General features: G+C 40.5%; 1 protein-coding gene across 1 annotated transcript in view; it reads left to right on the top strand.

Moving 5' to 3' along the window:
• The first annotated feature begins 10,317 nt into the window (after positions 1–10,317).
• Positions 10,318–16,388, top strand: part of RAP74 (transcription initiation factor IIF subunit alpha RAP74) — a 50,392-nt gene continuing 44,321 nt past the window's right edge. The window contains exon 1 of the mRNA XM_087686538.1: positions 10,318–10,543. Within this exon, the coding sequence (XP_087542664.1) occupies positions 10,358–10,543 (186 nt within the window). The 5' untranslated portion in view covers positions 10,318–10,357. The remainder of the gene's footprint in view (positions 10,544–16,388) is intronic.

The raw sequence follows: 16,388 nt of genomic DNA on the forward strand, positions 1-16,388 counted from the left end.
ATATTCATGTAGCTACCAAGGAGGAACTTGAAAATGTTAACTGGTTATATTGTTGCTCCTATAAAATTTTGCCAAATGCATATATTCTCATAAGAGAATAATTTCCCTCCTCTATTGCTTTAACAATATTTTGAGCCAACTTTGGATGGAGCAAACATGTATTTTCCTAAAACTTACTTAGGCCAGCTTACACATGTGAAGGTAGCTTACAACTTCATTTTGAAGAGTGCAATGTGCAACATTTTCAACTATAAACTATACTTTTTAGAGGGGTTCTATGAAAGAATTCTAGTAAAAGCTTTATCCTTTTTAGAATATTGTACATATTCTTGATTATTTTCACGTAATTTCTCTATCCAACTTTAACAAATTGCAAATGGATTTTCTTTTTGAAAGTAAGTATTAGTTTTCTCTTGTTGGGATGTCTAAAGACCCCTTTAAGGATGTTACAACCTTCAAAATTGAGGATTGGATTGATGTGACACTTCTCACTATTGCTAAGAATAGTTTCACTCTAGGTTCCATTTTCAGATGTATCAATTGGCTCCTTGGTTGTTGAAACTTTACCACAATCTATAGTAGGTATTGTATTTTATATTGTGTATGCTATAAATGGGTTATTTCCATCATAGTTAAAGGATAAAACTCCTAAATGACTTCCTTATCCACTACTTTTGCACCTTCCATGGCAATATGTGAAGCTAACATGAAATAACCAATTTAGATTCCTTAATTATTTCTACTAATGGGGATGATAGAGTTTGCATCCTCATTTGGAACTACTCTAACATTCCTATATGCAAGTAAACAATGCTAATAAAAACTATAATTGCATTTCAATTTTTGGGGTGATTCAACTAGGTAACTAGTATGTACACATACAAACAACTCAAATCTCAATTTGCTAACTAAAGAGGATGTCTAATAGTAGCTAGCATTTTCTCTTTTCAACTCAAATATTTACACTACAAATAAGGTTATGTAGCCCTAATACAAGGGTTCATACAATAGTTGAGAGAATTGTCCCCCAAACTTAACTTCCATTGAGGAATGCTTTTAAATCTTAGGCGTTGATGTTTGTTCTTAGGTACACAACACTATTAAAAATTTTAGAAATTTGAAAACCTAATCTAGGATGAAGTTATAGGCCTTCCTTTTGAGGCCCATTAAGGGGTACCAATCAAGAACTAAGAACCCACCCGAAATCCTTACACAAGGGTTAACCATGCATCCTAAACTTGGCCACCCCCTTGCTTTGAAGCACTTTCAAGCTTGTAAACATTCAACACCCATGACATCATATTTACTCTTACTAGTCGTTTACATGCTTGGTAACTACAAGTAGGCAACAAGATTAGCATGCATGTTGGCTAGAGTGCCTCGCCCACCCTAGATGAAACACATGTGTCATGCCAAAAATTATGTGTTGTCCTATTCATTATACACGAGTCATAAAAACAAAATATGCGATGAATTTGCAATGTAAGAGAATGATCCACATAGCAAGGTTTACTCAAACACCAAACGACATGTGTATCGAGGACTATCCAAATTCCAAAGATAGTCTCGCACTACATCATGCTCAAGGGTGCATTGCTCATGAGTACAATACCAACATCCTGAGTCTAGAAGCCAACACATTTGTCACCACTGACCCGTTGGGAAATGAGAGAGTGAATTGGCACTCCTCATTCTCACCGCTATATGCACAATCGGAAATAGTCCAAATGCCCCTGTAACTCTCGTCATAGAGTTGCACCATCCTAATCAGGATAGATGTCACTGTATGTGGTACATACCGTAAGGTAAGGGGAAGCAATGCATGGCAAGTGTAACATGAAAAAATAGCCAAAGGGTCCATCGAGAATGTTTTGGTGCAGCAATGAGGATAGTATATGCATGGTTTTGCATTGAACCTCACGCGGCCCCATCCTCAACGTTGATACTTGCGTCTCAATACACCTGTGGTGTGGGGACGCTTGGGTAGCGAGGAGGATCCACATTCCTCGTTTGGATGAGGATGGTCACTCTTGCCATGTCCCAAGCGTGTCTGTGTGACATTTGTCTAGACTTGATAGATCTCACCATTCGTAGGCATATCAATCTCATGTGGGGCAAACATGCAAACAATAGACTCCCTCGCACTTTGCAATTGGCACATACAAACTTCCCTCTGTGTTGAGGTGTAGGACGAAACCTCAACCTCAATGTGTTTGAGGAGCCCTTTGAAGTCCTCAATAGAGAACACAAGATCCTCTATCTGCACACCTCCATCGGGGCATGGCCTCTCCAAGATTGGATTTTCATCACCACAAGAACTACGTGGTGTGTCATCAAAGGCCCGTGCACTATCGATGATGGGTAGAACCTCATGAAGGTGAGGAAAATAGCTCCTCAAGATGAGTTGCAAACCATAGAGATGTTTACAATCTGCAACCCAATCAGCACAATCACAATGGTTTGCTTGCACACTTACATTATACCATTTGTCTTGTTGTGTTGCACTTGCCATTTTGAAGAGCATGGTTCCCTCATGAATGACTTGAAGAGACAAGGGATCGACCTCATACCGCTGGAGTATCCTCACCCCTGCCTATGGCTCTTGCTCGACCCATAGACTTTGAAGCCCTTAGAGTCAGCTGCCAGAAAATAGTTGCTTTCAAGAACATAATGTATCACAACAAAACGATAAATAACATTCCAACTCAAAATCAAGCACATTACCTATCTCCTACTTCTGTTTGAAGAACTCAAGTGTGGTTCCACCCATTCTCAATCCTGATGACGAGTTGCCAACAAGGGCGTGCAATAGATCCAATATAGACCTATTGATATTGGCATCAAGTAGAGTGTACTTGATGTACTGGCATAGTCTCTCAATTAGATTGATGGTGTCAACATTACCATGCGGAAACATGTGACCAAACTTGGGCCATCTTGTACGCCAGATACAATCTTTTCCACACCATCCATTGGTAATGTATCGTACCATGTTTGGATGAGAGGAGTAGCGGTGCAGTAGCTACTGAAACAACTTGTCAAATTGCAATTCTGTTGGACATTGCATGAGATTGGACAATGATGTGTATACATGATCATGCTCATCCGATGGAACCTTGATCCACAAGCACATGGGACATTAATCACTACCAAGCTCATTGAAAGACACGAAAGTAGTTCTTAAAACCAAAACAATCATAGCAATGTGTACCTATGGGAGAAGATTCTCAAACCAAGCCTTCTTTGTATGGAACCAGCAGAGAATAATATGGCATGCAACTTGGTGTCTAGTGCCATCGAGATAGTTGGCAGTCCAACAATGAGGATCATCGAAGACAACCTTTGAGAGCGCCTCCAACTCTTGTTGAGACTTATCGATGACAAGTGTAGAAGGGCGAATGTCACCCATTCTAGAGAGAACTATTTTCATTGTGATCTGCAAAGCGACGACCTCTTGGTTCGACCCATTGTCACATGTGCACAACATAAACCAAACAGAAATGCCTATTCCATGTTGGTTTGGTAGAACCTCTGCATAGAGAGGAAGGCCAAACACATTGGTCTTAAACGTGCTATCAATCGCCCAGGCACTGTTCTTTGAGAACCTCTTGCTCATTTCTAGCATCCATTCATCTTGGACAACCAATATGAATGGTCTATCCTTGTCCTCTTTCGCATGTAGATTATATGGTTGGCAACATAGTACCTAAAGGACCCAAGATTACTTTATCAAATAGATGTACTAATCACTATAACATATAAACATCGAGAGAAATATGACAAGTACCTTGTTTTGGTCTCGTAGATGAATCACCTCCAAGTACATTGTGGTCCAATCATCCTTAGAAAGTTTGCCTACAAGATACCAATAGTGTTGATGCTCAAGGCAGCCCAAGACCATCAAACAATAGCTTAAAAGATGAGAACATACCTTCATTTCACATTTGGCAAGATAGTGTTTGCACCTCTCTTGGAATCATGAAGAACATATACGTTACACGATCTAATGGAGAGGCATTTTTGAAATGAAATTGCTCTTTCATCAAGCTCATCTTGGCGATGTGGCGGCGTGTCTCCACGTCAAACAAATCGTCCTTGTAGCAATCAACCACACATGGATGCACTGGCAAGTGATACAAATCACTGCGAGAACCAGGTGTATGGCCCTCGTGTAGAGCATGTACCCATAGAGTAACCTTGCAGAGACCATCCTTATACTTGATTTGCACCTTGAATGGGCAACCACATTTCTTCGAGGTTCTCAATCTGTGAATTGGGGAGCCTTTGCAAGTTGCACTGCCACCACGATGACATGCATATTCCACTATTGTCTTTCCTAAACCATGGGTTTTGGTTGAGTGAACCTTGACTAACCTAGCTTTGTGTTGAACCATGATCTCTTGAAGTTGGCACTTCCTAAGAGATATGTCTAAGGTAAGCTCCAAGATAGGTACTTTTCCGTCAAACCCATGGGGCTTTGTGGATGCCTTTCAAGTACAAGCACTGATGAGCTCTTTCATATAAGCGAGAGGGATGCCATGCTTTCTCATATCCGTACACCAATTGGATTTGATGGAGTCAATTGTGGCATTAATGCCTGCGTGAGCACCTATAACCCTATTTATGTGATTTGCAAGGAAAATACTCTCCCAGTCCTCTATACATGCAATGTGCAATGATGGCTTCGATTTAAAGGCTAACACTACTTGTCTATCATTGTTTCTTCCCATGCAAAGACTTTCTTTGATCCTTCTCCACTTCTTCAGGTCTAATAGCTCCCTTTTGTCGTATTGCTTGAGCACCCCCAATGTGATGGCTTTTTCTCCGTTCAAGTCACTTACCATCAATCCATAGCTCTCCTTGTCGAATGAGAAGTACTTTGATGAGGTGAAATTAAGCGTGCTTAGTGCAATGATGTTGCTTTCTTGTATTGTTGAATCATTGCCTTTAGCAAAGAAGTTAATTATCTCAACCTCATCGCTTGATGATTTATCCGATGTTTCTTCATCAGTATCGACTTCCTCAATCTCAGGATCACTCTCCATAATCCATAGCCATTGACTATACAAGCACATATCACCCATATACACGAAAACATCATCACAACGTTGCAATGCAACCATTGCAAACATAAGAGAAAGAGAGAGAACTATGTGTACCTTGATGGGGAAGCCATGACTGACGAGTCGCGAAGATTTCAACTTGTGATGCCCATGTATGGTTGCCACGTGGACCTCAGAGCTCTTGCACAAAGATTCTTTCAATATGCATTGCGTGTAGAGATATTCTGTGGGTAATATCGAGAGTGTTTTTCACGTCAACAGTTTCCCGCTCTGCTCGCGAAAAAGTGGCCGGGTTTACTATTTGGGCTAGGTTTACTTTTGGTCTACTTTGGAAGTCATACGAAGAAGGGACTCCCCACGCCGTTCTATTGAGCTCAGATGCGCAAATGTCTTGTTTTTAATCCACCAATCACCCCTCAGCAACTATATAATAACCTGAGTCCCACCATATCCATTAATTTGTTGTATCCCCTTCTGTTGTCATGATTACCCTACCCCATGCAATGTGCCTTGGTGAAAATCATGGGCCCCATCACGTGCCACATGACCTGCCACCTTTTTCGACAACCCACCTTTCCAACGGGTTGGGTTTACATGTCGGACTGGATTTACTTTTGTGGCTAGGTTTACTTTGGGCCAAAAAGCACCGGCCCAAATCCTCCCCACGGTCCACGACCCCCTCAACTGTGGATCCCAACTCCCCCCACCCAGTGGCACATAGTGCTGAGGATATGCTCCCAAGAGGTTCGGTGGAAGAGGAGCATGGTGGCCATAAATACCATCAGAGAGGCCATAATAATCTTTGCTACAACTAGCCTCCCAGTTAGAGAGAGCAATTGTTTTTGCCATTTCTCAAATTTACTTTGGATCCTTTCCCTGAACCATTGGAAACGTTGCTTAGAAGATATCCCAAAACCAACATGACATCCTAGGTACCTGATAATTTCACCACATTTGACCAGCCTAAAGCCATACTCCAGCAGCTAAACATGAGCATGGCTCATTATGTGACAATGGTAAGAGCTCTGTTTTGGTAGTGCTGATTTTAGACGCTGACAGTGCTATAAACTCCTGATATAAATACATTAGGTTATCCATCGGACTCTTCTCAGCCTAAACTACACTTGCATTATCATCTGCAAAAAACTGTGCTGCCATGTGGGTGCTAGCAAGGAGAGGCAACCCTTTGATAGCTCCTGCAACAACATATTTTTGCTCCATGGGAACGGTGTGTAGGTATTCCTTGGACTTTACGATTTCCATTTACTATGAAGTGGAGACAATTTCCTATTTGCCTAGCATTTGCTATGATCATCAACAACTCATGAGGCATACTTTGTCCATTGTTGGGCTTTATTTAAAAGCACTAGTATTTACACATGGAAGATTCTCAAGGGTAAAATCCTCATGTGGTGTAAATGTCTTGTTGCATGAAAATGAAGAGGATTTGAATGTCACCATAAACATTGCATACAAGGATGTACTTTGAAAGATATAGTAACATTATGTTGCTTTTTTGCAAAGATGCATTTGTTGATGGCCCCATAAGGTCTCTATATTGGTACATATGTGAATTGCTATTTGTGGACGATTTTGTATAGATTTTAGTATTTACTCGACTTTTGTAAATACCTACTCCAAGCTAGGGCTATTATTTTGTATAGATTTTAGTATTTGCTCGAATTTTGTAAATACCTACTCCAAGCTGGGGCTATTATCCAACTTTCAAATATCAAGAGGAACTACAATGCATGTTACATCTAAATAACACATGATATTATATGAAGTATACTTGCAAGAGTGATTGTGTCTAGTTTTTATTAAGGTCATACATTATGGGCATACTCTACACATGGGTGAGGTTAACTAGAAGAAAAAGTTTAAAAGATCTCACATTGATAAAATACCAAGGGTCTGGTTCAAGTGTGAATTTAAGGACTTGGGTTGCTATGTAATGCTACATCAAGCTCTAACAATACCTACTGAGCGGTTCATTAATGTTAGGCCAGGGATTTTGGAATGAAATGATCTTTCTTAATTATTAACAAAATATTTATATGTATCTATCTTTACATTGTGGCTTTCTTCAATTGTAGGTGCAAGAAAAAGAAGAAAAGTCTCTTACTCCTCCATGCCATCATTAAGAGAAACTATAGCCTCAAGGCTTGCTTCATTTGTGCATGCTTTACTTGAGGATGAAAATTTTCCTAGTTTTTTCTCGGCGAAGAAGAGAAAGCTTCATTTTGGTTAGGTCTCTTGGAGAAATTCTTATGTTTTGCTCACATTGAAGCCCATTTTCTAACATTTGGATATAGTTGGATAGGCATACACAAAAAGTGAATGCCTTATATCTAACCTCATGGTGCATTAACTTTAGAAATAGGCATGAGTTCCTAGCACAATGTTCAAAACAAATTCATCATGCTCTACTTCATTTGTCTATGTTATACTTGAAGATGAAAATGATTCCTTTAAGAAAAGAGAAAGCTCCGTTTTGGTTAAGTCTTATTTTTTGTTGCCATCAATGACATTTTTGTAACACTTGGATACACTTGGACTTTATGAGTCCATTTCAACATAACAATGTTGTTTCTAACTATACTAAATTGATAGAGTGCATATAGGGCCACTTCTAAATATCATGTAAAGCAAACATGTGATTTCATTTAAGGATGCAAACAAATAACATGTGTACGTGAAAGTTTATAAGTTTGACATATAAAAGAGATTGCATGTATATGCAAGCCTATATATACCAATATGCAAATGCATATCTAGCCTTCCATATTACAAAATTCGTAATTTGTTTTTGTTTCCTTTTAACTTTTCTTTGTATCAATGTATTTAATGCGTGCTTTCAATATCTTAAACAAATGAATGCGAGTCTACAAAGGCCAAAATACTTTACATGGTAGATATCTAATACTTGCATGTCATAAAGCGATATACATTCTTTTTTAATTGAGCTGGTACATTTTTACAAGAGTATTATAACATACTAAAAAATTGCTATGAGAGAGAGAGAGAGAGAGAGAGAGAGAGAGAGAGAGAGAGAGAGAGAGAGAGAGAGAGAGAGAGAGAGAGAGAGAGAGAGAGAGAGAGAGAGAGAGAGAGAGAGAGAGAGAGAGAGAGAGAGAGAGAGAGAGAGAGAGAGAGAGAGAGAGAGAGAGAGAGAGAGAGAGAGTTAATGTCTTATGAGGCCAATATCAGCCTATGATACTAAACCATGTATAATGTGTGACATGCTAAAAGATAAATGATATACTATAAGAAGAAGCCAAGGTGGTGTACAAGATAAAATTGTGCTCATATAGGGATACAATGGGAAGATGAGGTAGTATGATATCTGTATATCTAGTTCCACCCAATCAAGATTGGTGGGTAGAGTATGTCATACATCTTGAGCAGATGGGCTAACATTGCACGGACCACTTTGGGAATTGTCTATACTCTCTCTCTCTCTCTCTCTCTCTCTCTCTCTCTCTCTCTCTCTCTCTCTCTCTCTCTCTCTCTCTCTCTCTCCACTCGATGAAGAGAGGGCTACTCTTTGTATTGCTCCCCACTTGATGAATGACTTTTGCCTCAAACTTGATGCTATACACAGTAGCACCAATGACACGAATTGTTGTCTAGCAAAAAACACATTGACCTGCTCTTGGGTGGCATTGTAGCCACCTACATGTTCACTTTGTCAACTGCTACTTAATAAGATACTCATAGGTGTGATAAAAAAGAATCCTTGTCATCTATTGTAGAGATTGTAGTTATCCTGAATAAGTTCACCATCCCAACCTTCACGTTTAGTGGGTCATAGAGAGGGGGAGAGAAGATAGCACGTAAACTTTGCTTCCCCCACAACAACCATTCGCAAGCTAAGTGGCCTTTGCATGTAAGAAATGCTGGTTGAACTTGTTACATAATATAATTTTTTTAAAAAAAGAAAAAAACTAAAAGCTATGAGGCATGCCAAATGGGATAAGGAGCAATGGGGTGACATGCCAAACCGAAGTAGGCTCCTCAACATGGGGAGGGATGGGGGCCCTAGAGAACCTTAATGCTCTTATGAGATGTTGTCCCATATCCATGCCTAATAAGGAAGAGGACGAATGTCGTCCATAGAGACGAGGGAGATGGAAATAACAACTAGTAGCATTGACTAGTCAATCATTGCAGAATTACACAAGACACATAGGACTTTCCACCAATTTAAGTTTGACTCTCTTCATCCAAACTATTATACTCACCATCGAAATTAAAGAGATGCTTGTCCAAGCTGCCATTCCCCATGTACTCCTACATTGTGAATGTGTCTTCTCAATCATAGCACCATTTAGGTAGATCTACCAAGTGCGTGTCTTGGACTTTATTGATGATGCCAATCTCTATACAAAACTTTGCTTTCATATTCTACAAGGTAATTAGGAGTTTCTTCACAGCCATTGTCATTGCTAGAGTCCTATAGGCAATGTTGAACCCACCCTCACCCACTTATTCTTATTGTCGAATTTGCCCATGGCCTTCTTCAGTTGTTTGTAGTTGGACTTCTACATGATGCCACACAGAGCTAGGTGTATAGGTTGTCCTCTCCTTGAAGATCTTTTGTGTCATTCATGGAGATGGTGTGAATAAAGTGCATGTATTGATACACGAGAGGCACATACATGTGATAGGGAGCAATGGGGCGATTGGCCGAGTCGAAGCAGTCTACTCAGCATGGGGAGGGATGAGGGCCGTAGAGAAACCCTAATACTATGATGAGATGTTGTCCCATGTCCATGCTTAATAAGGAAGAGGATTTGACATTGTTGCAGAGACAATGTGGATGAAAATAACAGTTAGTCGCATCGACTAGTCAATCATTGTAGAATGACCTAGCATTTTCATTCCACCTATTCGAGTTAGTTGATCATCTTGACTGTGTATATATACTATAGTGGTGGCAAACTCCGATTTCTCCTTTAGAAAAAAAAAGCAAGGACAAAGCAAACCAATTTTTTTTCATCATAGCATACTTTTTGTTTCCCTTGTCAAAATAGCATTAACTTAATTTAAATAAGTTTTAAAATATTTCAAATTCAAAAATGAGAAAAAAGATTAGAAAGAAAACCCTCATTCGTTAGAAGTGTTAAAAACAAGAAAAAAAAACCCGTCATTAGTAAACGAGAAAAAAGATTAAAAAAAACCCTGGTCAGCTGCACGTGTAAAAAGAATAGCGAAGAGGACTGAGACGCGTATAAATAGCCCGTATCAAACTGTCCGAGGCAAAAGGAAAACCAAAACAGAGGGAAACTGCCATGTCTGCAGGGATGACGACCCCGGAGCTTATTCTCAAACCTTGCTGTAGCTCATGTGGGACAAGCTCAGACTTGTATGGTAGCAACTGCCGCCACATGACCCTCTGTCCATCGTGTGGCAAGACCATGGCCGAGACCGCCACACCTTGCCCAGATTGCGGCATTCCGGTGACTCGACTGATCAGGGTACCTTAACCTTCTTTGCAGTCGTGAAATTTATGCCTCAATTTGCGTTTAGTAGGTTTTTCCTGATTTTTTTCTCTGTGCTTGTGCGCAAGCAACGTTCTATGTCCTCTAACCTTTTCCATTTGAAATAATATTTGCTATGCGTGACATAAAGACGCACAGCATAATTGAAGAAATTTAAGCGGAAGTAGAGAAAGTAACTAAGTAGGTCAGTGATTTGCGTTTTGGGATCTTTCCCTTTTGTCGGGAACAGCTGATCTTACAGTCCGTAACATTCTGAGGGCAACGTTGTTTTGTCCAAAATACAGACATGGCAAAGTAACCTTTACAGTTATATATAGAAAGGAGGTTGCGCTTGACTTCTTTTGTTTCTTAGGTGAGATATTTCCAATAGTCGTAACCTGACGGAGGAAAAACTCCTAGAGGTAAAAGTGCTCACACCATGATTTTTTTTTGGGGACGAGAAAAAAAGTGTGGCTAATTATATTACTTTGAAGAATTTTACAATGAAGAGTATGTGCCCAATAATTTAAGTGGAGTTGTCTGAAAATTAAAAACAATCACATATACAAGCCTCTTAGGATAGTCTAGGGGGATGGGGGAGAGAAGCCGTAGAAGAGGGATGTATCAGCAGCTAGAAGAGGGATGTATCAGCAGCTAGGGCTGCCCGGTTGCATTGTGAAAAACAAGTTGTGGCCACGCTTGAGTATGAATTGACATTGAAGCTCCTGATGGGCTTGGGACTTGCCTTGTGGTTGATCTCAACAACCATGGAGTGAGTAAATAATGGATGTCCAAAACTTTGAGGTTGCATATACCAAGGTGCTCTTGTTGCCGAAAGTAATCTAACAATATGCCTTCCAAATGTACCCACATCATGATGACCGAGTGTTGTGAGAACTCAAATTACACTAGGTTTGGTAGAGAAAACATGGAGCATGTAAACAACGTGACTAATAGATGAATGCAGAGAATGAAGATAAACTCAATAACAAGGGAGGTACGAGGGAGATGAGATACAACAAATGCTCATGGAATGGAGAAATGTGCACTTAGATCTCTGTCTCTAAAGAGAATGGATTGAGGAATGTAACATGTTGGAGGAGCTTGACATAATTTGACGGATCTTGAGGCAAGTGGTCAGCCAATGCTTGAACTTGGTTAGCTGCATTGTGATGATGACTAGTAGTAGCACCTCCGGAACAGCCACAATGGATGCAATAAGGTGTGACTTTTACATTAGAATCAATCTGATGAGCAGCCATGTGTGTTTTAATAATTGGGTGATGTGTCATAACAGCCAAGTGCAGCATTCGAGGTAGTGGAAAGGCTGCACATGCTATGCAAGTCACAATGCTCACCTTCATTCTAGGGGCTATTGTGAAGAAGGATGAAGGCAAGCAGCTGATTGAGTAGGCGATGTAGGTGTTAGAGTGCAGTGGTGCGGAAACGTACGACCAAGATAGAGATAGAGAGTGAACATGGAGAGAAGAGAGAGAGAGAAAGAGACAAAAGAACATAGAAGATTTGCAATATGAAGAATACTGAATAAGGAATGTAGATATGTAGATGGACGCAGTGCGTATGTTTGCGTATCTCCACCTTGATCATGTCACCTTGTTGTACATCTCGAAGTCTACTGCATTCTCCATGATCTCAGCTTGGAAATCTGCGATTTGAAGTGATTGAGTGTGCACAGATAGGTAGATATAAATATGCATAATGAAACCAGTCTTCCTCTTTGGATAGGGTGGTAAATAACTCAATTTAGCACTAATTACAACAAGCATAAAATTCACATAAACTGAAAATGCACACTTTATCACTTTAATCTTGGACATTGGACATCTTGTTGGCCCCAAAATTGGCTCCCATTGGGGTATTTCTTTATCTTATACTGCAAATGGAAGGAGCACAACTGAGATCTTTTGATCTCCTCAGCTAATCCAAGTGTCTCTTGCTATCAAAACTGACCAACAAGCCTCCAAACCAATTTGCCCCTTGGTTTGCTTAGGGATTGGCCTTCACTTTACTTCTTAAAGACAAATTCAGCCCCAAATTTGATATTGGCTAGGTGGCCTCTTGAATCTCCCTAAAATTTCGCAATTTCAGCTGTTGGAAGGTCCTCAACTCTGAGCATGCATCTTGAGATGGTTATCAAAATCTTAATTTTTGTTGTAAATTAGGATTTATGGGAGAGATTGATTGAAATCTCTTCCTTTAATGGCTCAAACTATTGAAAAATGCTGAGATAACTTGAGAGATGGTTGGGGGATGAGAGAGAATACTGTAGAGAGAGAATTTTTAGAGTTTTATTGCGAGAAACAATGAAAGACTGTTGTTGCCCTATTCAAACTGCCATGGAAGTTGTCACCTACAGCTTAAGACCACCATAAAGACTGCTACTCTCTCTTTACGCTGTCATCTGTATTAGAAGAACTTGGGTGGTTGTCACCTACTCTTGAAGGGCTCCAAATTGCTGCCACATGCTGTAGGATTGATTTTTGGTGGCTGCAAATCACATCAGCAACCTCTCCTTGCTCTCTAGTAGCCTCAGGGTCCTTGGCTAAAATCTAATACCGAGTACCATCTAGTATCTGTCAAGCATAACTTATTACAACTTTTGCCTTTGACACCCCCTACATCCTTAGGGTCCTTGGCTTGTTATCATGAAATAATTGCCATGTGTATCACATGTGCTAAACAACCTTGCACAGTAGATTAATAACTTAATCAAATGTTATCAACAAGATTAAAGTATCTCAAAATTTCACGTCCTCGTGAAATTTGACAAACCTTTCCCTTGAAAGCTCTGCAATTGTTCTCGATTACATTGCATTGTGCCAAAGGAAAAGCATAATGCACTGGAATTTTCATAAGGCATTGTAGTCACAATATTGGCTATTGTTGTCTAACCATGCTACATGCCCCAAACCTGTAGAAAATTTTCAGCCAGGATATATATAACATAAAAATAAAAATCAGTCTAAAACTATTGCTAAAAACTCATTGGATGCATCCATAACTCATGTTTCTCAACTGTTTTAATTATCAACCATAGAAAAGCATTAATTGAGTCTACAACATGGCTAAAACTATCAATCGCATTTACTAACATGCTGTTGTCCATTGAACCAGCTGTAAACCATTGAAAACTAAGTATCAACTGATTATAAAGTGATCACTTTTTGATCTAAGAACTGATCACAAACCGCTGCAAATGTGACCCCAAATTGATCACAAAGTGATTGCAAAAACTGATTAGTAACTAATGTAAAATTGATCCCAAAAATGACCATAAACAGTTCTCAAACTGATAAAAATTGAGGTGAAACTAATGAGAATTTGATCTCAAAATTTAGGCAAATACTCGTGTCCAATTGATCATTAACCGATTCCAAATTGATGTAAAAGTATAGTCTTAGAGTGGTAGTAACAACCATACTCATCTGCATATAATTCATAGTGATTAGTACACTGAATAGTGACCCCATAGCAGATTTACTATTAGCATAGTACCTTGGATGCATGTTGAATACATCTGAGGTCTACTACATACGAGAGTTGTCCACAATTGGAGGGGTGGAAGTGCTACCTCCCCCTTGAGGATCAGGCTATACTCGGGATCCTTGCTTTGACGAGAGTTGGTAAGGTGGAGCCTAATGGAGGAAAGTGTTGATGCCAAGCAGATGATGGTGATGCGAGGTGGAAGATGCTCCAAATTCAAGGCCTGATGATGCTGGAATAGGGCGCTTGAAGCAGCAGAAGAAGGGTGAAGGCAGCTATGAGCCACAACTAGAATGTCCTCTTGAAGGGGTGTGAGGGCAGTGGAAGAGGTTGTTTAGAGAAGGGAAGTGGTGGTGACTTAAAAAGATGGTGAAGAGTGAGTGAAGAGAGGGTTGGGGTGGTGAAGAATGAATGAAGTGAGTGCCTATTTATTTGATAGGCCCAAAAAGGGATGAAGAAAGAGGAGCAAAGAGAGATACGATGAAGAAGAAGAGGATCGTGAAGATCCAAGATGTCCACTTGAAAGGTAACCTGTAGTAAGGATTTATAGACGGGATGAACTGTAGAACTTGACTTCACGTTGGGAGAGAAGCCAGTAGCTCCATAACTCCATGTTGGAAGTAATTCAAAGGTCTCATTACCAAGTCGCGACTGAACCTCCAAAGCCTCGATCTAGGCAGGCTCTGAAGATCCTGGGTATTAATAGGAGAAATGATTGCTTGAAGATAGCCATCCCTAAAGAGTAAATGGAGAGTGACAAACTTCATGATGAGTAGGTGCCCCCATTGAGGGTGTTAGGGGAGGGGCCCCCTCTGAAGCTAAACAAGTAAAAGCTCTCTTTGAGGGTAAAGAGAGTATAGCCCCCTCTGAATCCCCCTCTACGAGAGGGAATTTAAAAACTCATGGATCATGGGCTTTGAATCATTTGATGATGAAGGAAGTGCTGCCGGTCGTGCTGAGGAAGGTATTTGGAGTATCAAAGAACTCCCAGAGTTGGCCTCTTGAACTTGAGTGTTTGAGGGTTGGGAAAAGGGAGGCTCAAGTTGAGGCAATAATCATTCTTTCTCAGAGGAGTGGACTGTGGAGCCGAAGTAATAGAAGGTGTCGAACAATCATGGTCTCTCAAAGGAGCAGACTGTCCAGGGGACAGTAGCCAACAATTACTGTCTTGCGGGGGGAGCGGACTATAGAACCGTGGGTTGTCGAGGTGGTATTCTTGAAACCCTAGAAGAAGTAGAAGTGACCTTCGTAGTGCATTGCGGCGATCACAAGGAGGCTATACTACGAGTCGATCCTCCTGTGGCTCAAAAGGACTTAGCGTGCATCGGATGTATCTTATTGCCTTGAACATAAAAATTTGAAAGATGGTGCAAAATAAACTTTGTGACCTAAAAGGGAGAGGTGATGAAACGAGTATTGGGCCTTAGATACATATACTCCGGTGGGGTAGGGAGCAAAGGTCAATGGTGGCAAGCATCAGTTGGGGGGGGGAGGGTGATGTTAGAAGAGGAGCACCTAGTGGTTTGCCCATTTGCTCGGGGTGTCAACCTGTAAAAGGGTGGGTGGGTGGGAGGGGAAGATAAGGGTATCTCTGTCTCTTGGTGATGCAACAGAAATGAAGGGGGATATCAATAGATGATGCCGAACCCACAACGTGTCTTTGCCTTCTTTGATGAATAGGGTCTTTAGCTGTTTGAGCTTCTGCCTTCTGATACCATGTCAAAAGTGATAGGTATGCTTTGATACCATGTCAAAATAAGCAATAGTGTAGAGAGACAATAGGATTTGTGGGGAGAAAGATAGTGCGTACGGCAAACACAGAGAGAAGAGAAACTCAGAAACAAGAACACGGTGATAATGCACTGAATCATGCTATGAGAAGAAAAGCTAATATAGTGGAATAGAAGCTCAAAAAATAATTGCACTATCTTGTTTGAATCAAGCGACAGCACTTGTGGGAAATCTACACAATGAAGTGAGCAAAATGCAGTCCTCTGGGCAAATGGGCTATTGAAGTAGTTGCTAGAAGGTGAAGGACAGTTGTTGAGGGAGCGGATCGCAGTCCTTTGATTCCGTCAGCGATGTGGAAGATGATCACCAACTCTAGAGGGAGCGAAGTGTAGTCCTCTGATATCAAGGAGTTGGGTAGTAAAACACAAATTGTTGAGAAGTAGCGGAAGCAGAGTGAGAGGATAGGCATGTTAATCGAGGTGCTCGATAGTGCTGAATAGTGAGAGAGAGTGAGAGTGAGTTGACGAATAGATGTGTACGAGTGTGGTACACACAAAGAATAAAAGAATGTTTTCATACTTAGGGTATGGCACACTTACACCCGCTA

Source organism: Lygodium microphyllum, chromosome 10 (assembly GCF_053477565.2).
Source record: "Lygodium microphyllum isolate KBCC chromosome 10, Lygodium_microphyllum_v1.1.10, whole genome shotgun sequence".
Taxonomy (NCBI): domain Eukaryota; kingdom Viridiplantae; phylum Streptophyta; class Polypodiopsida; order Schizaeales; family Lygodiaceae; genus Lygodium; species Lygodium microphyllum.